At 42.3% G+C, this 19,318-nt stretch overlaps 1 protein-coding gene across 6 annotated transcripts in view; it reads left to right on the top strand.

Moving 5' to 3' along the window:
- TRMT11 (tRNA methyltransferase 11 homolog) overlaps positions 1–19,318 on the top strand; it is a 105,621-nt gene that overhangs the window by 37,589 nt on the left and 48,714 nt on the right. Inside the window, exon 13 of one of the 6 annotated variants that reach the window (XM_051792218.1) lies at positions 14,873–15,164. The exons of 3 other annotated variants lie outside the window; for them this stretch is intronic. In XM_051792218.1, the coding sequence (XP_051648178.1) occupies positions 14,873–15,001 (129 nt within the window). In that variant the 3' untranslated portion in view covers positions 15,002–15,164. Of the gene's footprint in view, positions 1–13,037; positions 14,386–14,872; positions 15,165–19,318 lie in introns of those variants that run through there. 2 more of the 6 variants (XM_051792227.1, XM_051792226.1) reach the window with 2 other exon arrangements.

Below are 19,318 nucleotides of genomic sequence, written 5' to 3'. Positions count from 1 at the left end.
TCTAAAGGAAGTGTCTCCCTTATTTAACTCAGCATTGGGCTGAGATACTCAGTATGAAACACACAAGAATAACATTTAATTTTTCAGAAAGCTTTATTTTATTAATACCAGACCTTCACGAAAGTCATGAGAATGGAGATGTCATTAAAACTTACTGTTCTTCCGTGTCACCTTCAGGCACGTTTTGCCAGATCTGAAATCTAGAGCAGTGTTGACACTATTCTCTCACTCCAGAGAGAACAGACCATTCAGATTCTCCTCCATCACTCAGCAGAGCTGTGACAAGGTGAAGAGAAAAACATCACAACATTTCAGAGAATCCGTCTTAGCCTTCTTCACAGGATGCAACACATCAGCACAAAGACAGAGGACAGGGTGGTGAGGTACCTTCAGCACATGCCTAGAAGATTATTTTCAAAGTTTTATGTTTGCTCTTCTAGAAATGAATTCCTATTCTATGATGATGGATATTTTCAGTCTTAAAGGTAAGAGACTGGACTATCAGATTACTGGCTACCAGATATGGACAACTGATCATGTTGCCTTGTTCCAGCAGCCTGTGATTTTATGCCTGTGCTTCTCTGCCTTTCTAGCCTTCACTGCTACAGATGGATACTGTAGTGCTATTCCTAAATGAAATTAGAATAATAGACTCTAGAGATGGAAAAGTACCTAATGTCCATTTCCCTATAGCTGCCAAACATTATTTATAAAAGCAGAGGCAAATATCTTCCCTGACAATCTTCTACCTTGAAATATTACATCCTCTTTATAGTCTGGGCTGAGAAAAGGAGACCTAACAGCTTCTTGATTTAAGGTTTTGCCAGTCTGTAAGCCTGCTACCCAGAGTCTTCGGTACCAGTTACCTTTTTCTTTGTAGATTTTGAGCATCTGGAAAGTAAGATAGAGCAGTTTGAAAAGTGTCCAACTAATCTGCTGTGTTGTCCTCAGAACTGATCGCAGTATGTGATTTTATAAACCAGGGGTTTCAGCATTCACAGGCATGCGTGTTTGTATGTGTGTTTTTGTAAATCTGGATTCTGCAGAAATAACTAAAATACCTCATTTAGGTTATTGAAACGGTAATGGAAAAAAATGCCCTGCAGACACTGTAATTGTTTAATTGGTGTTCAATTGCTTGTACTCTTTCAGTCTTTAAAACAAAAATATCAAAGAATGAACTATAAAGTCAGATGTATATCTCCAGAGACTTAAACTGTCCAGTTTCCAGTGACATGCTTTAATTCTTCTCCCACTTAGTAATTTTACATTGGCATGAGTTCTTTGGATAAGAAAGGGCAACTGACCCCTCCAAAATTACTCTTCTTACCTTGAACTAGAAACGATGGGATCTCACAAAATATGTAATCTCATTAATTTTAAGTGTACCTGCGTTAATATCTTGGAGGTGATCCAAAGAAGACTTCAGCCTATGCAGTCTTGCACATGCTTAGGTGCTTAGCCAGTTTTAGAAATTATTATAAGTACAGAATTACTGATGACCAATGTTTTCCACTCCTTTCCCTGTTCCTACCCCTCTCCCTTCCCCACATCATTACTTAGATTTCAGTTAGTTCAGGTGCTCTCTGCAACATAAATATCTGCCTGAAGAAAAACCCCAACAAACCCACAACAAAACCTATCCAAAAAAACCCCACTCCAAAGCCTGGGTTTTTGTTCTGAATGTCCCAGGTTTTTGTTTCAGCCAGTCCTTGTGAGCAGGGAGTCCTGCTGCAGCCAGCTTTGAGGTGATGTACCAGCAGCCAGTGTTGAGCCTCCTCTGAGCACGTGCCCAGATGGGCAGGTAGAGGGGAAGGGATTCTGTGCCTGGGTGCCTCAGGCCATGACAGACACACATTCTTGCCTTCTCCCCACTGCAGCGGGAGGCCATCTGCTTTATTTTATGTTGTGGATACCTCTTCTGGCAAAGCAGGACGTTCTACCCTGAGATGCAGGGCCTGGAAGGACCAAAATGTGCCATGTCCTTGTCTCCAGACGTGTCTGCTTCATGCCAGTAAAATCACTCACCCTTTAGCAGGTGGTAGAGCAGCCAGTTTCTTGGGCTGATCAATGGTGACCTGAGTTCTCCTGGTGATCACTCTTCTTCTGGCAACATACTGTGGTTATTCAGTCAAGTAAATGCTTAGGACCTCTACTTGTAAAGTACAACACATCAATAAGGTGGGGTAGAGATTTAAACCCAAAGGAAATAGCCTCTGTTTACATAAATTAGAAGGGAGTTTGAAATCTCAGTGTCTCATCTTGTTTTGATTTCTTTGTGGGTTCCCCTTCCTCTTTCCTACTCATTACTTATGACAGACTGAAGTTTACTGAGACCTTTCATTTTCCTGTCTCCTGCCCCAGAAGCAGAAACTCAGGATGAGGTAGGATCTATGCCAACCTCAGTTTCTTTTCTGTTCTCCAGTAGTTGTAATCTGAGTATTAACTACCTCGAAATACATACGATAACATATATACATTGGAGAAACAGATACAAAGTATGGTTTCTACTAAAATGATCGATTTATTTATTATGGAAACCATGATCTTGCTTGTTATCTTTGGTTTAAAATATGACTAATTATTTGGACAGACCAGCAGTTTAGTTGGATGACTGGCTAGATATTGTAAGTTGTTTAAGAATGAAGTAGTTGATTTTGATGATAAAATATGCTCAAATATTATTACAGTTGTGTGTTTGCATGAAAATTTAGGGGAAAGGTTTGGGGTTTTTTTTCTTTCTTTTCTTGGCTGAGTTCTTGGTTTTCTTGGCCAAGGAAATTATTCTGTGTTAATCTGATTTGCAAAGAAATTGTTCAACAGAGACCTGTAACAGCTTATTAGAGCTGTTGGGGTAATTCTGAGATTAGGGGACATTTTGTTAGAGTCAGAGGACAGCAAGAGTCTGAAGAATAAAATGAACCTAAACTTATTATTAATTCTACTTGTAAGAGAATAAATTGTAAAACTTCAAAACAGACGGTCACTCATATACATTCAGCTCCATTTATATTGCGGCAAAGATCTTAGGAGAGGTTGAGCTGTATGTTTTAAGGTTATATTTTTCCCTTCTTAATCTTGCTTTGAAAATCATATGGCAGAGAGCAGCGGGATTTGTAATGTCTTTGAATAGTTTGAAAAAGGGTGGTATTTCTCAACCTTTCTTAATTGAAGAATGGTGTAGTCTTATAAAATCTATGAACCTTTCTGAATCCCTCTCTTTGTTGGAAAAAAAGGGTCAGTAATAAGTAAGAAAATCTTTGGCAATCAAGCTAATCACTTTGCAAAATCCTAGGTTAATCTTGTAATCGAACGATTTGATTAGACATGTTGATAATAAAAATGTCTTTATGCCTTCCAGTAGGTCCTGCCAACCCTTAAAAACTGATGGCTGAGGGACTGGCTCCCACTGTTTTCTCTAGCAGGTGGTGATGCTTGTCAGCAAACCTGCTTGGAAGCTGTGGGTCTGTTTGAAGCAAGGTGTAGTCATTTTACCAGCCACCTCCTGATATTGTAGAAACCCTGGTGCTCTGTGGACCTTGAGCCGAGCAGCAGAGATGAAAGAGAGCAGAGCTGTGGCTTCTCATGAGTACTTTTACTGCTTTTCTTTCCTTTATAAAGTTTCTGCATTTGAGCTTCATCACAAAGTGGGGATGCATTAGAGTTGCTTCTTTACCAGGAATTGGGGAGCAAGTCCATTGTTTCCCAAAGAAAGGGAGGAGAAACAATTCTAGAGCAGGAGAACAGTCTCTTTTTCTGAATTTTGCCTGAGGAGATGATGTGCCTGAGATGGGCCTGGGAAAAGAGATGGAGAATCTTGAAGGAGTGAGATTGTTGAGAAGCACTTAGCATGCTGTTGTCCTCAGGCCCTGTCTAACCTAATGGAACTGGCTGCAGAGATGGAAGAAACACAGATTAACTTTAACTTGGTCTACGAATCAAAGATTTTCAGAGTGCTTATAGTAGAAATCCAAGGTACTTTTTCAGCTAATGGCAGCACTAGCATTCACATAGCTTCTAGTATAAACTCTGGGAAATCAGGGTTTATAGAGCTGTATTCAGAGGGGATCTGTTAGTTATGCCATACACAGGTTTTATCCAGCCTTCAACTGCCTCAGATGAAATGAGCTACTTTCTGTGACTCTTCCTATTGAAAAATGAAGTCTAGGTTGTTGCCTCTAAAGTGCTGTAGACCTAGAAGTAAAACTGGAGCTTTGAATGTGTATTTCTACCTATGTCCTGAACATGGGGAGAGCCAAATCCTGCAAATGAAGTTTACTGCTGGCTCAGTGTCTGAGTGGGGTTAAAAAGGAGGCATTACAGTAACCTACTATTTGGAGCCTGGCACTCTGAGTATACTCATCATTTCTTAATCTGTCTCTGGATCTGGTTATAATTTGCATCTTGAGCAATCGTATTCACTCTGCATTTGCATTTGTGTTTTCTTTTTCCATTGTTAAACCTGTTTTCATCTTACACATTTTTCATTCTTCAGCAGCCCATAGCCAGTGATAGATGACAAGGTTCAAATGCAGAAGGTCAATTATATCATCCAGTGTCCATCTCTGCCAGCACAGGATTATTGTTTCTGTGGTCTATTTGCTATTGTTTTGTCCAGCTGATTGCTAAGTGGGTCCTGTTTATTCAACAGAGTTTTGCCACTAATAATATCCCACATAACTTTAACTATAACAGGGGGGTAGTCTGGGGTACTGTTGAGAGGTGGGAGATGGTCTTGTATGGTCAGAAAAATAATCTGGTTTTTTATTCTTTTTACTCATACCAGTTTCAGTAGATTGTTCTGAAGCACATTCCATTAACTGTTAAGTCAAATGTCTACATCACCAGCACTGTTTGAGTCCTACTTATCTCAATCCTTTCAGTCTAGGATATTCACATAGCAGAAAACACGATGGCTATTGGCATGCGTCCTCATTAACTTAAAGGTTGTTTTGTTTATTGAGTGCATGTTTGCTAGCATGTTTGCAGTCATTCTGGGCAAAGAGGTTTGCAGTTTGCTTTCCTGTGGTTTCAAATTGCAGTGGTTATCTAGTAGGGAAGCCTGTCTTAAAGAGTTAAATAAGGAACTAATGAAAATTACTCGCCTACAGAAAGAAAGTTTCACCGGCAGCCTAGAGACAGAAATCTGCTGAATCTGAGACTGGGAGTGATGCTGCATTGAAAATTACTTAGTGCACTTTTATCTTAAATTTTAAAAGATCCCTAATACAAGTCTAAAGCATATATAATTCATGCCAATTTCAAAATGTTTTTCTAAGGCTAGACTGTCAAGATTATTCTAAATTGGACAATGAGAAGTATATTTTAATTATTTTAAAGCAGGTTTCCTCAATGCCTTAAGATCTGCAGACGAACTGAAATCAGTGGAGAGATTGCTTGCAAGCAGTATACAGCTGTCTGAATGATAAGATTACCTAAACAGATTCTGCTTATGCAGAGACATTTTACTGTTAGCTGGATAAAATCACATAAATATTCTTTGTCAGGTGATTTCACATAAATATTACTCATGTACACTTAATAAGAGGGCAAAAGGAGAAGGTCAGTTTCTGGCAGAGTTCTTTGTGGAGAATGATCTAGCTACTGAAATACTGGAGGCAATGGGAGGTGAAGAAAGAGCAACGTATCCTTATGTGACAAAGAGTTACCTGGGCGCAAACACCTTCCATCAGGAGGAGATTCAGACTAAGCAGAGAGATATTTTTGCTGTCTCTGACTGTGGTCCCATTCTCTTCTGCTGTGGTTTCTCCAGGGCAGTGTAAATAACTTCATGATCAGTGTGCTGGTTTCTAGGAATACTATTCTAAGGCACCTAATTCTCCCTGGGAATTGTATCTTGAGTGTCTAATTCCTGGCTGAGGAGTCTGCTAGGCAACAGGAAATCTGCAAATTAAAACATTGCAACATCTAAGTCCCTGGCTGTACCCCAGCTTTGCTGGAGGACCAGTTTTCATCTGTTTGCCTATGAAAAAATATACTCAGATGTATATCGTTTCTCTTGCATCATTTAAGTGATTCCTCATGTTTCCCACTGGCTATTATTTTTATTACCCACATGCAGTACTTTGCTGCTTATTTTGTTCATTGTAATGCAGCCAGTAGCACTCTTGTTTCTTGATCCCCCAAAATGTGTGGTTTAAGGTCCCACATTAGCAAAAGGTGGTTGAAGTTAAGTGGGCTTAGCCTTCCAGCTTCTGCTATTTTGTTGTAGGAACTGGACCAGCTCATTTACCCAGTGTAGCGGTGGACTGTCCATCCTGATTTACTGGGCTGGATGGCTTCTGTTCCCTAGTCTTTTGTTTTTCCTTAAAAAGAGTTTGGAAGGGACTGTGCTCTGAGTTGCTTGCTGACAGCAATCAATACAACACTAGTCATCTTCACTTCTTCTCCCATTTACTGACCACTCCGGGGTCCTTTCTTTATGAATCCAGGAAATATTTCTCTTCCTTCCCCCGCTGCACAAGCCATCAACTCACTAACGGCAGCTCTAACCTGATGTCAGAAGGGAACTTTGCTTCCAGCCGCATCCTCTTTGACAATACAGAGTAATCCATGGTCCCCTGGCCAAAGCACTCAGAATTACGTAGGTGGAAGTGCCAAATATTTCAGTGCTCAGGGAGCCCATAAATTAAATTTGGAAACCAAAGGTAAATCTAGTCAACATTTTTTCTTTGCTGAAGAACAAGTCTGAATGTTGAACCAAATTTGCAGGTATTGATGCTTGGAAAATCCTGCAGTTCTTGGAAACTCAAATTTAATTGCTCGGTAGACTGTATCTGTTCTTCTCCAGACCTTTTTGGGGAAAGAGCTTTTTCTTTTTTTGGCCTGGAAGGAGAGGAAAGTGTCTTGTCTGTGAGTGATGCTCAAAGGCAACCATTGGAAAAAGGCATAAACCAACAAAAATAAATTGAAGTATCCTCTGCATCGGTATTTAAAGACTGGCTGACTGACTCTCTGCTTCCCTCTGATGATAAAGTAAGGCACATTGTGAAGGACTGAGAAGGTATTTCTTAGAATCACAGAGTGGTTTGGGTTGGAGGGACCTTAAAGATCATCTTGTTCTAAGCCCTGTGCCATGGGCAGGAGCATATTCTAGATCAACTAGACAAGATTGCTCAAAGCCCCATCCAACCTGATCTTGAATGCCTCCAGGGATGAGGCATTCACAGATTCTGTGAGCAACCTATTCAACTGTCTCACCAACCTCACAGTAAATAATTTCTTCCTCATATCTAATCTGAGTCTGTCCTCTTTCAGTTCCAGCTCTACCTGCTTACCCACACATGGGACACACAGTTTGAACACATATGCACACACACACACAGACACACACAGACACCCCCCTTTGCCAGGGAGAACCAGGGCTCTTTAACACACCTTGTAGGAGAAAGGGGTTTAGAAAGCTTTGCGATTGTGGACTTCAGTCTCCCCATTGAAACTGTCATCTTTGGGTTCAAGGATTTAATTATCATATTTGGAGGAAGCACTGGAAGAGGTAAGGCTGTCTCTCCAGGCTGCAAGACCTCTCTAGCGACTGTGGAAATGTAGTTCCCACCCTCCTGCTGCACCAAATCTTTCAGACAAAGGTAGGAACCACTTGTCCCCCTCCCAGTTGACTGTCACAAATACTTGAGTTCACATAAAGCAAAAGAGCTTGTGTGCGAGGGAATGCGCTACAGGAGGGAGGGAAGAGTTCATTCTGGAGAAGTATAATGTGGGAAGGGGAGGAGAAACTGAACAGAGAAGATCAACATCTTGCAAGAGGAAGGTGAATCATACCTATTTATGCTAAAAATGGATGCACCCAGTGCAGTGCTCAGTATCATGGTGCTTCACTTCTGCCTGCAAAGCTGGACTTCTGGTCTGTGTAACTGGGAGAAATATAAATTCTGGATTTAGAAGGACTTGTCCCGAGCCACAGGAATAAAAACTTGTTTACATCACACAAGGTAAGATTTACTGAGCATTGTCACTATTAATAGCATGAACCTATGTAACAACTTACTCCTTTCTAGCTGACAGTTCCCTGGCCCAAGCTGAGAGTCCTGGGCTGTCCTCAAGGACATTGTTATGCATAATGTATTAACAGCATTGCTTCAGATGATTTCTGATTACAGCTCTCTCTTTGTTCCTTCCCAGTTTCCTTTTCCCAAGTCTGCTCGTTTCCACTCTGCTTCCTCTCCATTTCTTCTGGCTGCTCAGTGGCCAGATTTCTAGTCTGTTTGTGTTCTGCCCTGTAATGTAATCACTGCACTCGGGACCAGCCATGAGATTCTGAAAAAAGGCAAATTTTGGGGCCCCACTTTGGTGGCATCACAAGCATCTCCAAAAAGAAAGGGAGCAACTACCTCTCCAGGCCAAGAGATGGAATTGTGGCCCTCTGTTTGTATGCCAGAGCTCCAGGCTCCCAGCTACTTTCACTAAGTGTTGAACCAACCAGGAGAGCTTTACGATATACATTAGAAGAGGGTCTGCTTTAGAAATTGTATTAGATTTAAGGTATGGAATTCCTTCAGTATTGGAATTCCCCAAACTTTAGCAGTCAGCAGATTTCCTATGCTAATAATATTTGTGACAACAGGGAACCTCTGTGGGGAATAAAATAAGGCTGGAGGTAGAATTAACCCAAATTCCTAGCTTTTGTCTGTTATAAATAGTGCTGCATTATTGAAATTTTCATCTTACGGATTTTAAGGATCACAGCACTAGAGCAAAGATGATAGGAGCAACCTTGCATTGCCTTATAAATTCAGCTGCATAAACTAGGAGGTCAAGCTGCATAATTAGATTTACTCTAAGCTATTATTCACAGAGTACTGTGGAAAGTGCATTAGGAGAAATGGATTAATTTCAGATGCCATCTAAAGCAACTGATTTTAATAACTGGACAAGTGCTGAGCCAAAGGTCTGGATTTTCTGTTTATCACCAGTTTTTCTGCTACTTCATATGCAAATTTGATAATATAGTGAGTGTTGAGGCCTTGTTTGTCCTTGAGTGTACGTGCAGAGCTGGCTGACCCCAAGGACAGGAACAGGATACATGCCTCTGAAGGCATAAGGGGAACACTTCATTTGCTTTACGTAAACCTCAGTCTTTAATGACTTCATGCTCAAATACTTAAATGAACATTATTCTTGAACATGAAGTTTTAATAGTGCACCTTTTAAGTTTGTCATCATGTGTAAATTTATAGCAGATGAGAGTCTGTGCAATGCTTCAACTGTTCCATGACTGGGGAATCCACCCACTTCACTAGATCCCAAAGAAATCAGCTCCCCAGCCTAGAATTTGCTGGGAGAAACTAATGATGAGCAGGATGGATGTTCCTAATGCAACTATCTGTATGCACTTTAGGAGCAACAGCTGCAGCTTCCGTGGTAATTTTGCTTTTAGTTTTCTGTCAGTATAATTAGGAAAGAAAAACTAGAGGACTGTTCTTAACCACAGCATTAATTTCTTAGGCTACATGCTAGTTGCATGTCTGAACTCTTTGTAGGTGGAAGTGATATATTTACTGGACAAATTTGAAAGCCTCAGAATTCAAAATAATACCAAAATATTTCAAATATGTATTTAGTCCAATATACTTTCAATAGCGTGAAATGTGTAATAAGGCTGTTTCTGGTTTGATTTCAAAGCAACTAGCTTTTGTTTTCTGTCTGAAACCGCACATCGTTGCAGTTGGGCAACTTCCTCACAGGATGAGATGGAAAGGAGCCATGGAAGTGTAAAAAGCCCCTTGCAATCTCTTATGAAACAGCCAATAAAGGAAACCTAGGCATGGCTGATCTTAGGTGCTTCTGCCGTTAGTGGTGGGACACCTGCGGGGCCAGCCGAGCCAGGAGCCAGAGACATGTCCCTGGAAGCGCCTTTCTCTGAGTAACTGCAGCAGCTGAGCTGGGGCTAAATTGAAAACAGAAATACCGATTGTCATGTCACCCGGATGCTCTGCCTCCAGCCTACCAGATGGAGGCAAAAAATGCTACCAGATGTTCTTATGTTATTAATATTGTTATTATTGTTATTATAAATAATATTCCGTATTGACTGGCTTTCACTCCTGGCCCATCTGGAGCGCACATGCTTGGGAAGAGAGCCCCAGCAGCCTGTTGTTCCCCCGTTTCCCTGCACACCTGTAAAGGAAGCTGGGAGGACTCCGCTCTTTGTGCTGGAGGATGAAGAATGCAGGGGACTGCCTGTGACAGGGTACCCCCTGCCCTAGTCCCCTCCCACTGCTACAGGTACTAGTCCAAGCTCTGCTGGTGTCCCAGCAATGCTGCCCAAGCCAGGCCTTTTTTCCACTTTCCTTTTTACAGCAGCGTGAGATCCTTTCACGCACAGCCTTGTTTTGAGAGCTTTGTACCCATACACACCCTGGCTTTATATGGTGAGGTCAAGCTCTGCTGATGTTCCTGTCACTGGACATTTTGCAGGAGGTGCCAATGTGACATTCTCATAGTCTGAAGCACCTCTGGCTAAGGTACCACTTCAGTGAAAGTTCTCTGGCTTATCCTTCCAATCTAACGTTAGACCAGAAACTCTCCAAAAATGTTTCTGTGTAATTGCTCCCACTCCATGTCACCAGAAAAATGGACTGGCTTTGGAGGTGAAAATGGAGAGTATGGCATGACTCCAGTGTGGGACTCACCATAAACTTCATCAGATTGTCTGTCTTAATGATGCGTCACCTACCAAGCACTGTATAATGTAAGTGCCAAACCATTACTGGAGTGGAAATTATCCCATTATACCCATTTAGGCCAACTGTCTAGGAATACAGGAATGAGAAAAAAAAATACTGAAGGAGGTGATGACAGTGGTTCATTAACAAGGATAAAATGCTAGGATACTCCAAAGTGTGGCATATTAGTATTTGTATATCTCTAAGCAGAGATATGCTGTATATCTCTAGCATAAATAGATGGAACTTTATAAGTGGAATTTTGTGGTCACACTAGCTGTGTATTTTTAACTATTACATTGTGGCGACCTACAGTTGGTACAGCACTTCCCAGGGATATGGGAAGATGTGCCTGCCAGTAGAAGTTTACCTCCATGAAAAAATGGATTACAGCCCTCTGAAGGTCAAGTTTGCCTCAGGTGGCTGTACAAACAGCATATCTCCCTACATGTAGCGCTATTCCAAGGGCAGCACTGCTGCCCAGGCAGCTGAGGGCCCAGTGAGGCTCTCAGTCACAATTCCCAGCCAGGGGAGTGCAGACCCAACCGTGGTCTCCTTGTATTCCTGGCTAGAAACAGGAGAGGTGCCCTATGCAGATGCTGGGAAAGGGCAATGCCCACAGTGGCTGGAGACTCTCTTCCCAAAGGCAAACCTGGACAAGGCGCACCCTGGCCAAAACAACCGTGTTCTGGGTGAAATCTCAGCTGTTCTGCACACAGGAGCTAGCTGCAATCACCACAAAATCAGTCACCACATGTGACTGCAGTTGCTGTGGGTCTGTATTGGAGCAATTCCTTTGCCACTGGCTTCAGTAACAATCATTGTTTTTCATCTCACTTTGAGCAAGGCTCATCCTGTGCAATGAGATGTCCATGCAATCACATTTTCTGGAGTGTCTCCTTTTCTGGCTGAAAGGTTTGTTCAGGCAAAATAGACAAGTTTTACAATGCTGGCCAGGGGTTTTCAGTCTGTGACTACATGAGGATGTTTGGGCTTCTGAAAATACAAAAATTGTAGGGGAAGGGCTGGGGTCATACACACCCCCTCCTTGCGCTGCTGGCCAGAAGCCCTCCTGGGAGCAGCAGAGGTCCTTGCAGTCTACGGCTGCAGACTAAGCCCTTCATTGCTCCACAGAGTAACTTAGTATTTTTTCTTTCCCCCCCACCCTCCTCCTTTTCCTTTTGCACCTCAGGGGAACAGAATCAACCAAGTATATGTTGGTGGAAGTGGCTTTTTCAGACACCTCGCATTCCTCCACTACACTGCTGGAAAACAAAAACCAGTGCTAGTCTGAAACCATAACAAAACAGCAGGAAACCTTTTCTCTGTTAAATCAACAAGGTTTTGCCATCATTGTAAGTCACAGACTTCATACTTGCCACCTGAGAGACATCCACTCATCCTATGGAAAAGAGAAGCAATTAGCCTAAATTATGGGCAAATTAAAAGATAAGGGTGTTTTTCCTCTTCCTTTCCCTGCTATTTTAGAACCCAATAGTTTTCTGCTTCAAGTCGAAAATAAGGATCATTACTGTGTTCAGCCTTGGTTTTTGTTAGATGCTTGTAAATCTTGCTAATTAGCTGTAGAAATCATAAAAGCTCAGCATAATGTTTTAATCATAAGCCCCTCCAGACACTGATGTTCATGTTGTTCCCTGGATCCTCATTTCTATATACAAATTACTGTGCCCATAACACTTTGGCAGCTCATCTCTCATGCCAAGGATATTTTCAACAGAATTATTGTTTCAGTAACTAAGCCACAAGCCTAAACCTGCAAAAAATAAAAAATAAGAGAATAGCACTGCAGTGGAAGGTCCCCTCTCCTTGTACTGGTAGAATATTAAAGCTTCTTCAAAGTAATTAAACACAGGTTTCAAGTATGCAGGCTGGCTGACAGATCAGTGAAATCATTTCTCTTTTCCAAGAAGCTAAAGCAGCTGAGGAGGACAGGAATCCATGAGCACCACACTTAGATACCAGTGCTAGCATACTGGGAATTTCTGGGGCAGTACAACAGGTCCAAGGCATCATAGACATAGCTATGAAATCAAATCTCAAATTCTTATCCCAATCACCATAAACTAGGTCAGCATCTGCTAAGACACTGGATAATAATAGCTTGCTTAATTATACATTTTGCCTGTAATTTATTCCAGATCAACCTTCCTACTGGCAGTGAAGGAGGGTATTTTCCAGTTCTTTTATGTTCCTATGATTAGTGAATAATGCCTTTGGTGTATGTGCATGCATCTAATTTTCACTTTCGACTTTAATGCAATTTAACATCATCAAAATAAATATTATTTTTCACTTTTCCAAATTTTATTTCAGTGCTTGTAAAGTAAATATTTTTCTTAATGAGGAATAGCCTGTGCCTGCTTCCTGATGCTCTCTCTGAGGGGAAGAAGGAGCCCTCTATTGCGGCAGCTGAGGATCGGCCAGCAGACAATGGTGCTTCTTTCAGAGGACAAGACCGTCTTAACCTGTGGCAGAGGAGCAGAGTGGATGGGCAGGGATACCTATTTTGGCTACACTGTCAAATTTGCCTTCACTACAGCCCAAATAATAAAGGATAAATGGGATAATGGGATAAAAGCTTTCTTTTTTTGTTCCTTTACATGAGTTGTTGAACTAAACTCGTCTTTGAATCATTAGACAACAGTCACATTCCTTTACTGTCAGCAAGCTGATGATGTCAGTCAAATTTCTGAGCAGCTCAGAGCTTCTATGCTGGGCATGGCTGTAAGAACTGCAGAAAATTGGGCTGAACCAAGCTTGACCATTTAGAATCCCCCACCTCTGCAGTGCCGTGGCTGAGGTATCACAGGCCTCTGGTGGTTATTTCTCATACACCTAAGACTGGTTGCTAGCAGTGAAGACCATGGTTGAAAAGAATATCTTGGTTTGCAGCTGCAAGGGAAATAATGGAAATATGGAAAGCATATAGGACCTGGCCTGCTCCAACTCTCTCTGGAGGAGGCTTAGGTGAGTCAAGGGAAACTCTCTGTAACTGTTCCCTTCGTCAAACCTGAGCACTGCTCAAGTGCTAAAAAAATGGATGAAAAAGTCACTGATCATGCGTTTCTGGTTAAGTCTTATTTTCTGAGCTGTTTGCAAGCAAAAGTGAAAATTGAAAACTGGCGAACTTACAAGATCAATAGAGTTTACTTAAATTACTCACCAATTAGCGTGTCTCTGGCTTTTAGTAACGTTGTATTCTTGCCAATCACACTGGTTTAAACTTTCCCTCATATATAAATTACACACCCCATTTCATGACTCCTTTCCTCCTTTTCCTTTTCCTTTTCCTTTTCCTTTTCCTTTTCCTTTTCCTTTTCCTTTTCCTTTTCCTTTTCCTTTTCCTTTTCCTTTTCCTTTTCCTTTTCCTTTTCCTTTTCCTTTTCCTTTTCCTTTTCCTTTTCCTTTCCCTTTCCCTTTCCCTTTCCCTTTCCCTTTCCCTTTCCTTCCCAAACCTTTCCCTCCCCTCCCCTCTCCTCCCCTCCTCTTCTTTTCCCACTGAATCTTGTATTCAGCGTGTCCAGGGAAGTCTGTCCAGCTGGTGAGAAGCATGATTTGGGGGCAGATGCCCTGCAGCATTGGTAGCATGAGGACTGGAGCAGAGATCAAGGAGAGATCACCAGTCTCCCTGTGAGATACATAACCAGCACTTCTTATTTAGAGTTTCAAAGTGCAGTGGGTAGAGGGTCTTAATAAATGTACTTTTTAAAGGACTAAAGGAGAGCTGTGATCAGCATTGCTCTTCTGTCTCTGGGTCTGGCCTGCAGAACATGCCTGTTACTGTTTTGGAATCAGCCCTAGCTACCGTCATCCACAGCCCTTGTCCCCCTGTGCCTGCACAGCACAGCAGCAGCAGCCTCCCTCCTAGGAGGCTGGGCTGGAAGAAGTGCAGAGTGCAGCTGGCCTCGCCACATGGCTGGGGCCGGCAGACTGACCTGTGGACAGATTTAGCTTGCACAGAGTCTCAAATCGAGGATAAATTCCTAAATTGAGCTAAAACATCTGCAAATAGCTAGGAGCTTGCGTGCTCGAGAGGCCTGTCCCTGTTCTTGACTCTGTGTGTGTTCATCCATTCCATTTGACTTTGCTATCCAGGAGAAAGAGCTGTGAGCCCAGTGTCCTTCACGATGCTCCCTTTGCTTTCACAGTTGCACACAAGACATGCAGCTGTGTTACCCCGGTTTGTGAGAGGCAGTCGAACTGCAGTGAACCACCGTGCGTGTCCTCTCAGTGCCTCAGCCACGGGAAGCGGAGCCCAGGAACACAAACCCACATGAGGTGGGTTGAAACCGCACTGTCTCACCTTTCGCTTGCTGTGTGCGAAGCAAAGTGCTCACACAGACACTCGGTAAGCAAGGGGAACCTGATCCTGTGTCTGAGCCCTTGTTCAACCTGAAACAGGCCAGATTTGTTGACCTTACAGGCACACTGCAAACCACATTATTCCTCATAGGCTTTTGCAGAGGTTATGAGCCTGGGGAACATGTGGTTAAAAGGGAAGTAGGCCATGTATTTACGTGGTTTCATTTTATTCTTTTCCTCTTCTGGTGCAGCACGTTATTTTATTTGCTACAAAAATGCCTTTGACAATTAGATAGGCACTTTGCTGCATGCAAGAAATCTAAAAAAAATTAAAAGTCTTTGAGGGGCTTAAACACCATGTTGTGTTTAGCTAAAATGAAGCTTAACAACAGCCTGGACTAAGATGAGTTTATACACAGGCACATAAAGCTCCAGGGTGGTCTTAGTGGGTCTGCTGAATCCACCCTTTATCTGCAATGCTCCAGCCATGTTTCCTGCCGTGAGTTTGCACAGGTGCCTGCATAATTTGGCTTCCAGTGTACTAATTCCTTGTGATGAGACACCAAGCCAAAAAAAAAAAATCAAATTACACCATCTTACCCCGAGATCAGTTTGCTGGGCTGGCGGTCAGAGGAAAACCTCTGGTGAACTGTGCGCATCTGACACAAGAGTAGGGAGATTGTCAGGCTCTGGACCCCTCAGGACCATTTTTAGAGATATGCTTTTCAGGGCTGACCTGCCTGGAGCATGACATAAGGGAGCCCACACAGTGAGTCAGTGTTGGAACCGAGTTCTTGGCGCTCAGTCCTCTGCTCACTCTGCTAAACCACACTGAGATTAAACCAACAGAGGCAAAGAGGGAGCCTGGATATAAGGGAATTTAGCAGGGAACCTGCCTTCACTTATTAATGGAAACTTTTGAAAACAGGCAGCAGCAGTAATTTTATTATATATTTTTCCCCATGCTGAAACAATTTGTGTGCAGTAGAGTCATTCCCTGGAAAAACATTTCTTTAATTTATCTTCTTTAATTATCACTCATCTTTAGCAGCATCTGGTTCTGATATTTTATTAGAAAGTTTGCATGTTTAAACCAGGCCTGGGTGGTATTTAATTTTTTCTTGTTTCCATTTTCTACTGTGATGGTGCTTCCTGTGGTAGTAGATTGGCTTTGCTTTATTTCACAAGACATAATAAATCATATGGCCATTCTACTTTATCATTATTACCATGTAAGCATGCTCAGAGACATATCCTGCAGATTACTTGGTGTATTTAATTGAGGTTAAAATGCCAAGCATTACAAACAGCAGATTGAGTTCCTATTGTAAAGAAGTACATATTGCTTATGGGACGATGTACTATCTGCCCAAGATCTTAGCATCTGGCTGGTAATGCTGAACAGCTTATGATGCCCAAAACAAAGCCTGATTTTTAGAAGACTCCTTAAAATTGAGCCCCTGTAATATTTCTCAAGTTGTGCTTCCAAAGCATGAGGTACTTGACATCCAGCTCCCTGCTGAGATTTTAAGCTGTAGTTTCTATGAGTGATTGTGGACAGAAAAGATTGATGCTCTTATGGGCCACTTCTTCCTTTATTAGTATTGCGTTTCGAGACTAGCTCCCTGCTAAGGGACAAGGTACTGCTCAGGCTACCTAAGATTGACAAACCTTTTGTTTCTGCTGCTGATTACAGCTAAAAGTAATTTTCTTTATGGTCATAAATAGACTTTCTCTAAAGTAACCCACCAGTGTCAATGGTTGGTTGGTCAGAAATCATCTACCAGATGAACATTAATTCACCTGTAACAAGAAGATACCCGTTTTTCTGAACAGGGGAAAAATGTCTTTCAGAGAATTGCAGATAAAAGCTTTCCATTTTATCTTGGAAAGAATAAAAGATAAGATCATGAAGCCAGGTATTAGAGATCTTTAGACAGAAATAAAGAAGAGCAAATGTCAGTTGAAGGTTTTCAGTACCTACATTATATTGTACTTTCCTTCCTGTGACATCTGCTTACTCAACATGCTGTACTGGATTTTGTGGTGTATACTTAGTTTGTGGTCTGCCTGTTTTCCCCATCATGCAATGTTTTCTTCTGGTTACATGGAATTATGGTCAGTGTGGTAAGGGCAAATTAAATATGACCTAGCACTCACTTGTCCTTATATACATAAGCCAGTGAGTGTTTGCTGTTGTCCAACAAGGGCTGTGTCATTTCTTACTGATGCACATCTACAAAGACCACAAGAGTCTTGATGAAATTTCATCTAAATAAGCAGTTTGGTTTTGGAAGAGGAGAACTGCTAGTTCTTGAAATGCAGCATGGAAAAGCAATGCTGTGTGGATACACTCAGATGATCATAAAGAGTACTTCTTGTTAGTGCCCTGGAACTGGAAGGCAGGAGCTGAGCAGGCCTGGCACATTCTCCGCTGCAAATGTAATGCAAAATCACTGATATGCTAATAGATTAAACATGATTTCAGGTGACTTAAATAAGCCTAGCTTACTTACTTGCTGTAGAGCAAAGGATACTAGGTCCTGGCAAAGGATATTACCATCATCACTGCCAATAGTCGATGCTTTCTCCTGATGCAAGCTTGCCCCAGGGTAATCCTGGACCAGTGGGGCTGTGGGGCTCACATCCGTAGTCCCATCAGAGTTCATTACTAGAAACTGGGTCTTGGCCTCATCTTGGACATTAGTTAGCCTTCGCTAACTGGGGGAGATTTCAAGAGTCTGAGTCTTGACTCTCCTTGAGTTGCCAGGGCCTTACAGTACAGGGAGGAAAGGTTTCACCAAAAACCATGTTTGGATGTCTGTGGACTTTCCCTCAAGGATAGTGTGACAAACGATGCCCACAAAATGTCAAAACCACTTTCTCAAAACTATAGTATTGTTTCCTTTTCCAAAAAAGCATTTACAAAATGAGCAATTCTTCCCCATTCTCCAAGTTATCCAAAACTCTGCCCCTCTGGCAACTGAGGCAGGTGTCTGCTTCTGCAGACACTGCAGTGAGCGCCTGAGTCTCGGTCTGGTGCCCCTGAACAGCTCCACAAGATCTCCCTGGCTCTGAAAAGAGAGTCCTGCTGTTGCAGCCAGAGTTCATTTGTGCTTCTCGCTTGTCAGACTTTTGGCTCTGTTTTTCCCAGCCAGTTCAGTAGGCCCTGCAGGAAGCTGAACCAGACTCCTGTGAGCCCATGACTTTCCCATTGTCCTGTGTTAACTGCAGGGCTGGCTGAGTTCAAGCCATTTTTCTTCCTTTCTGACTGTTTTCCTTACAGTCTGCTATTAAACTTAACCAAAATATTTGTGCAATACACTGTTACTAGGCCAATGCAGACTGTTAAAATTATTGTGAGGTGTCTATCACACCATGCACTATCCAGCTAAATATGCAATAGGCTGCTCCTTGGCCGTCACATATACAGATGATCCTAGGACATCAACTTTAGAGTCATGCAGCATGACAAGTGACGCCTGCCCCAACACTTGTGCTCTTCTGATCAGACTAGGCAATCTACATGTTCAGGGATGTTTCCTACAAGGTTTTGTTATGAAGATGTGAACTGGGGCCATGTGGCAATGTTAAGGTGGCTGGTCTTTATCTTGCTTCACTGATTTTGGAACAGCAGTGAAGAGATCACTCAACTCTGAGGTGAACTCCAAACAGGCAGCAGCTCAGTTTAATCAAGGATATCAAATCAAGGTAATGGAAGACTGTCTTCATTTGCTCAATGGACTGTATTAAACGAGTGACATCAGAGTGTCATTGCAGTGTCTAAAGAGCATATCCTTTTATCCAGGTAATAAGAAAAAACACATCTCTGGAGTCTTTGCTGGATCTTAACAGGTGTCAGAGACTGAGATAGTTGATGATTTATGCATTCTCAGGCTTTTGACACACCTACTGTCCTGAAAACAACAACTGACCTTGGGTTTTTGACACACCTGCTGGGCGATTAGTTACCTCTGATAGCCCATGAAGAGTCAACCTTGCAGGCTCTTGCCTATTGACACCTCTGCTGGGCGAACAACAACTGAAAAGACAATGTGCCTCTGGAGGACTAAGTCCAAAAAAGGGAAAAGCAACCCCTCATGCCAGGGAGGCGCCAGAGCATATAAACTTACTGGTGACTTTGGGAATTTGGGAGTTTCTCCTTCTCCCCCACCGCCTGCAAATCAGGACCATCGCTCTCAAGCATCGCTGGATCCAGTGGGCGGTGACTGTATACTCTCAGCCTCTCTTTTCCCCTTGCTCCCATCTTGGTTTTCCTCTCCCCTAAACAG

The sequence above is a fragment of the Manacus candei genome, unplaced genomic scaffold (assembly GCF_025592945.1).
Source record: "Manacus candei isolate 608988 ecotype Guabito, Panama unplaced genomic scaffold, ASM2559294v1 h1tg000034l, whole genome shotgun sequence".
Classification (NCBI taxonomy): Eukaryota; Metazoa; Chordata; class Aves; order Passeriformes; family Pipridae; genus Manacus; species Manacus candei.
The sequence above is the reverse complement of the archived record's forward strand: the minus strand, read 5'-3'. Positions and strand labels throughout refer to the sequence as shown.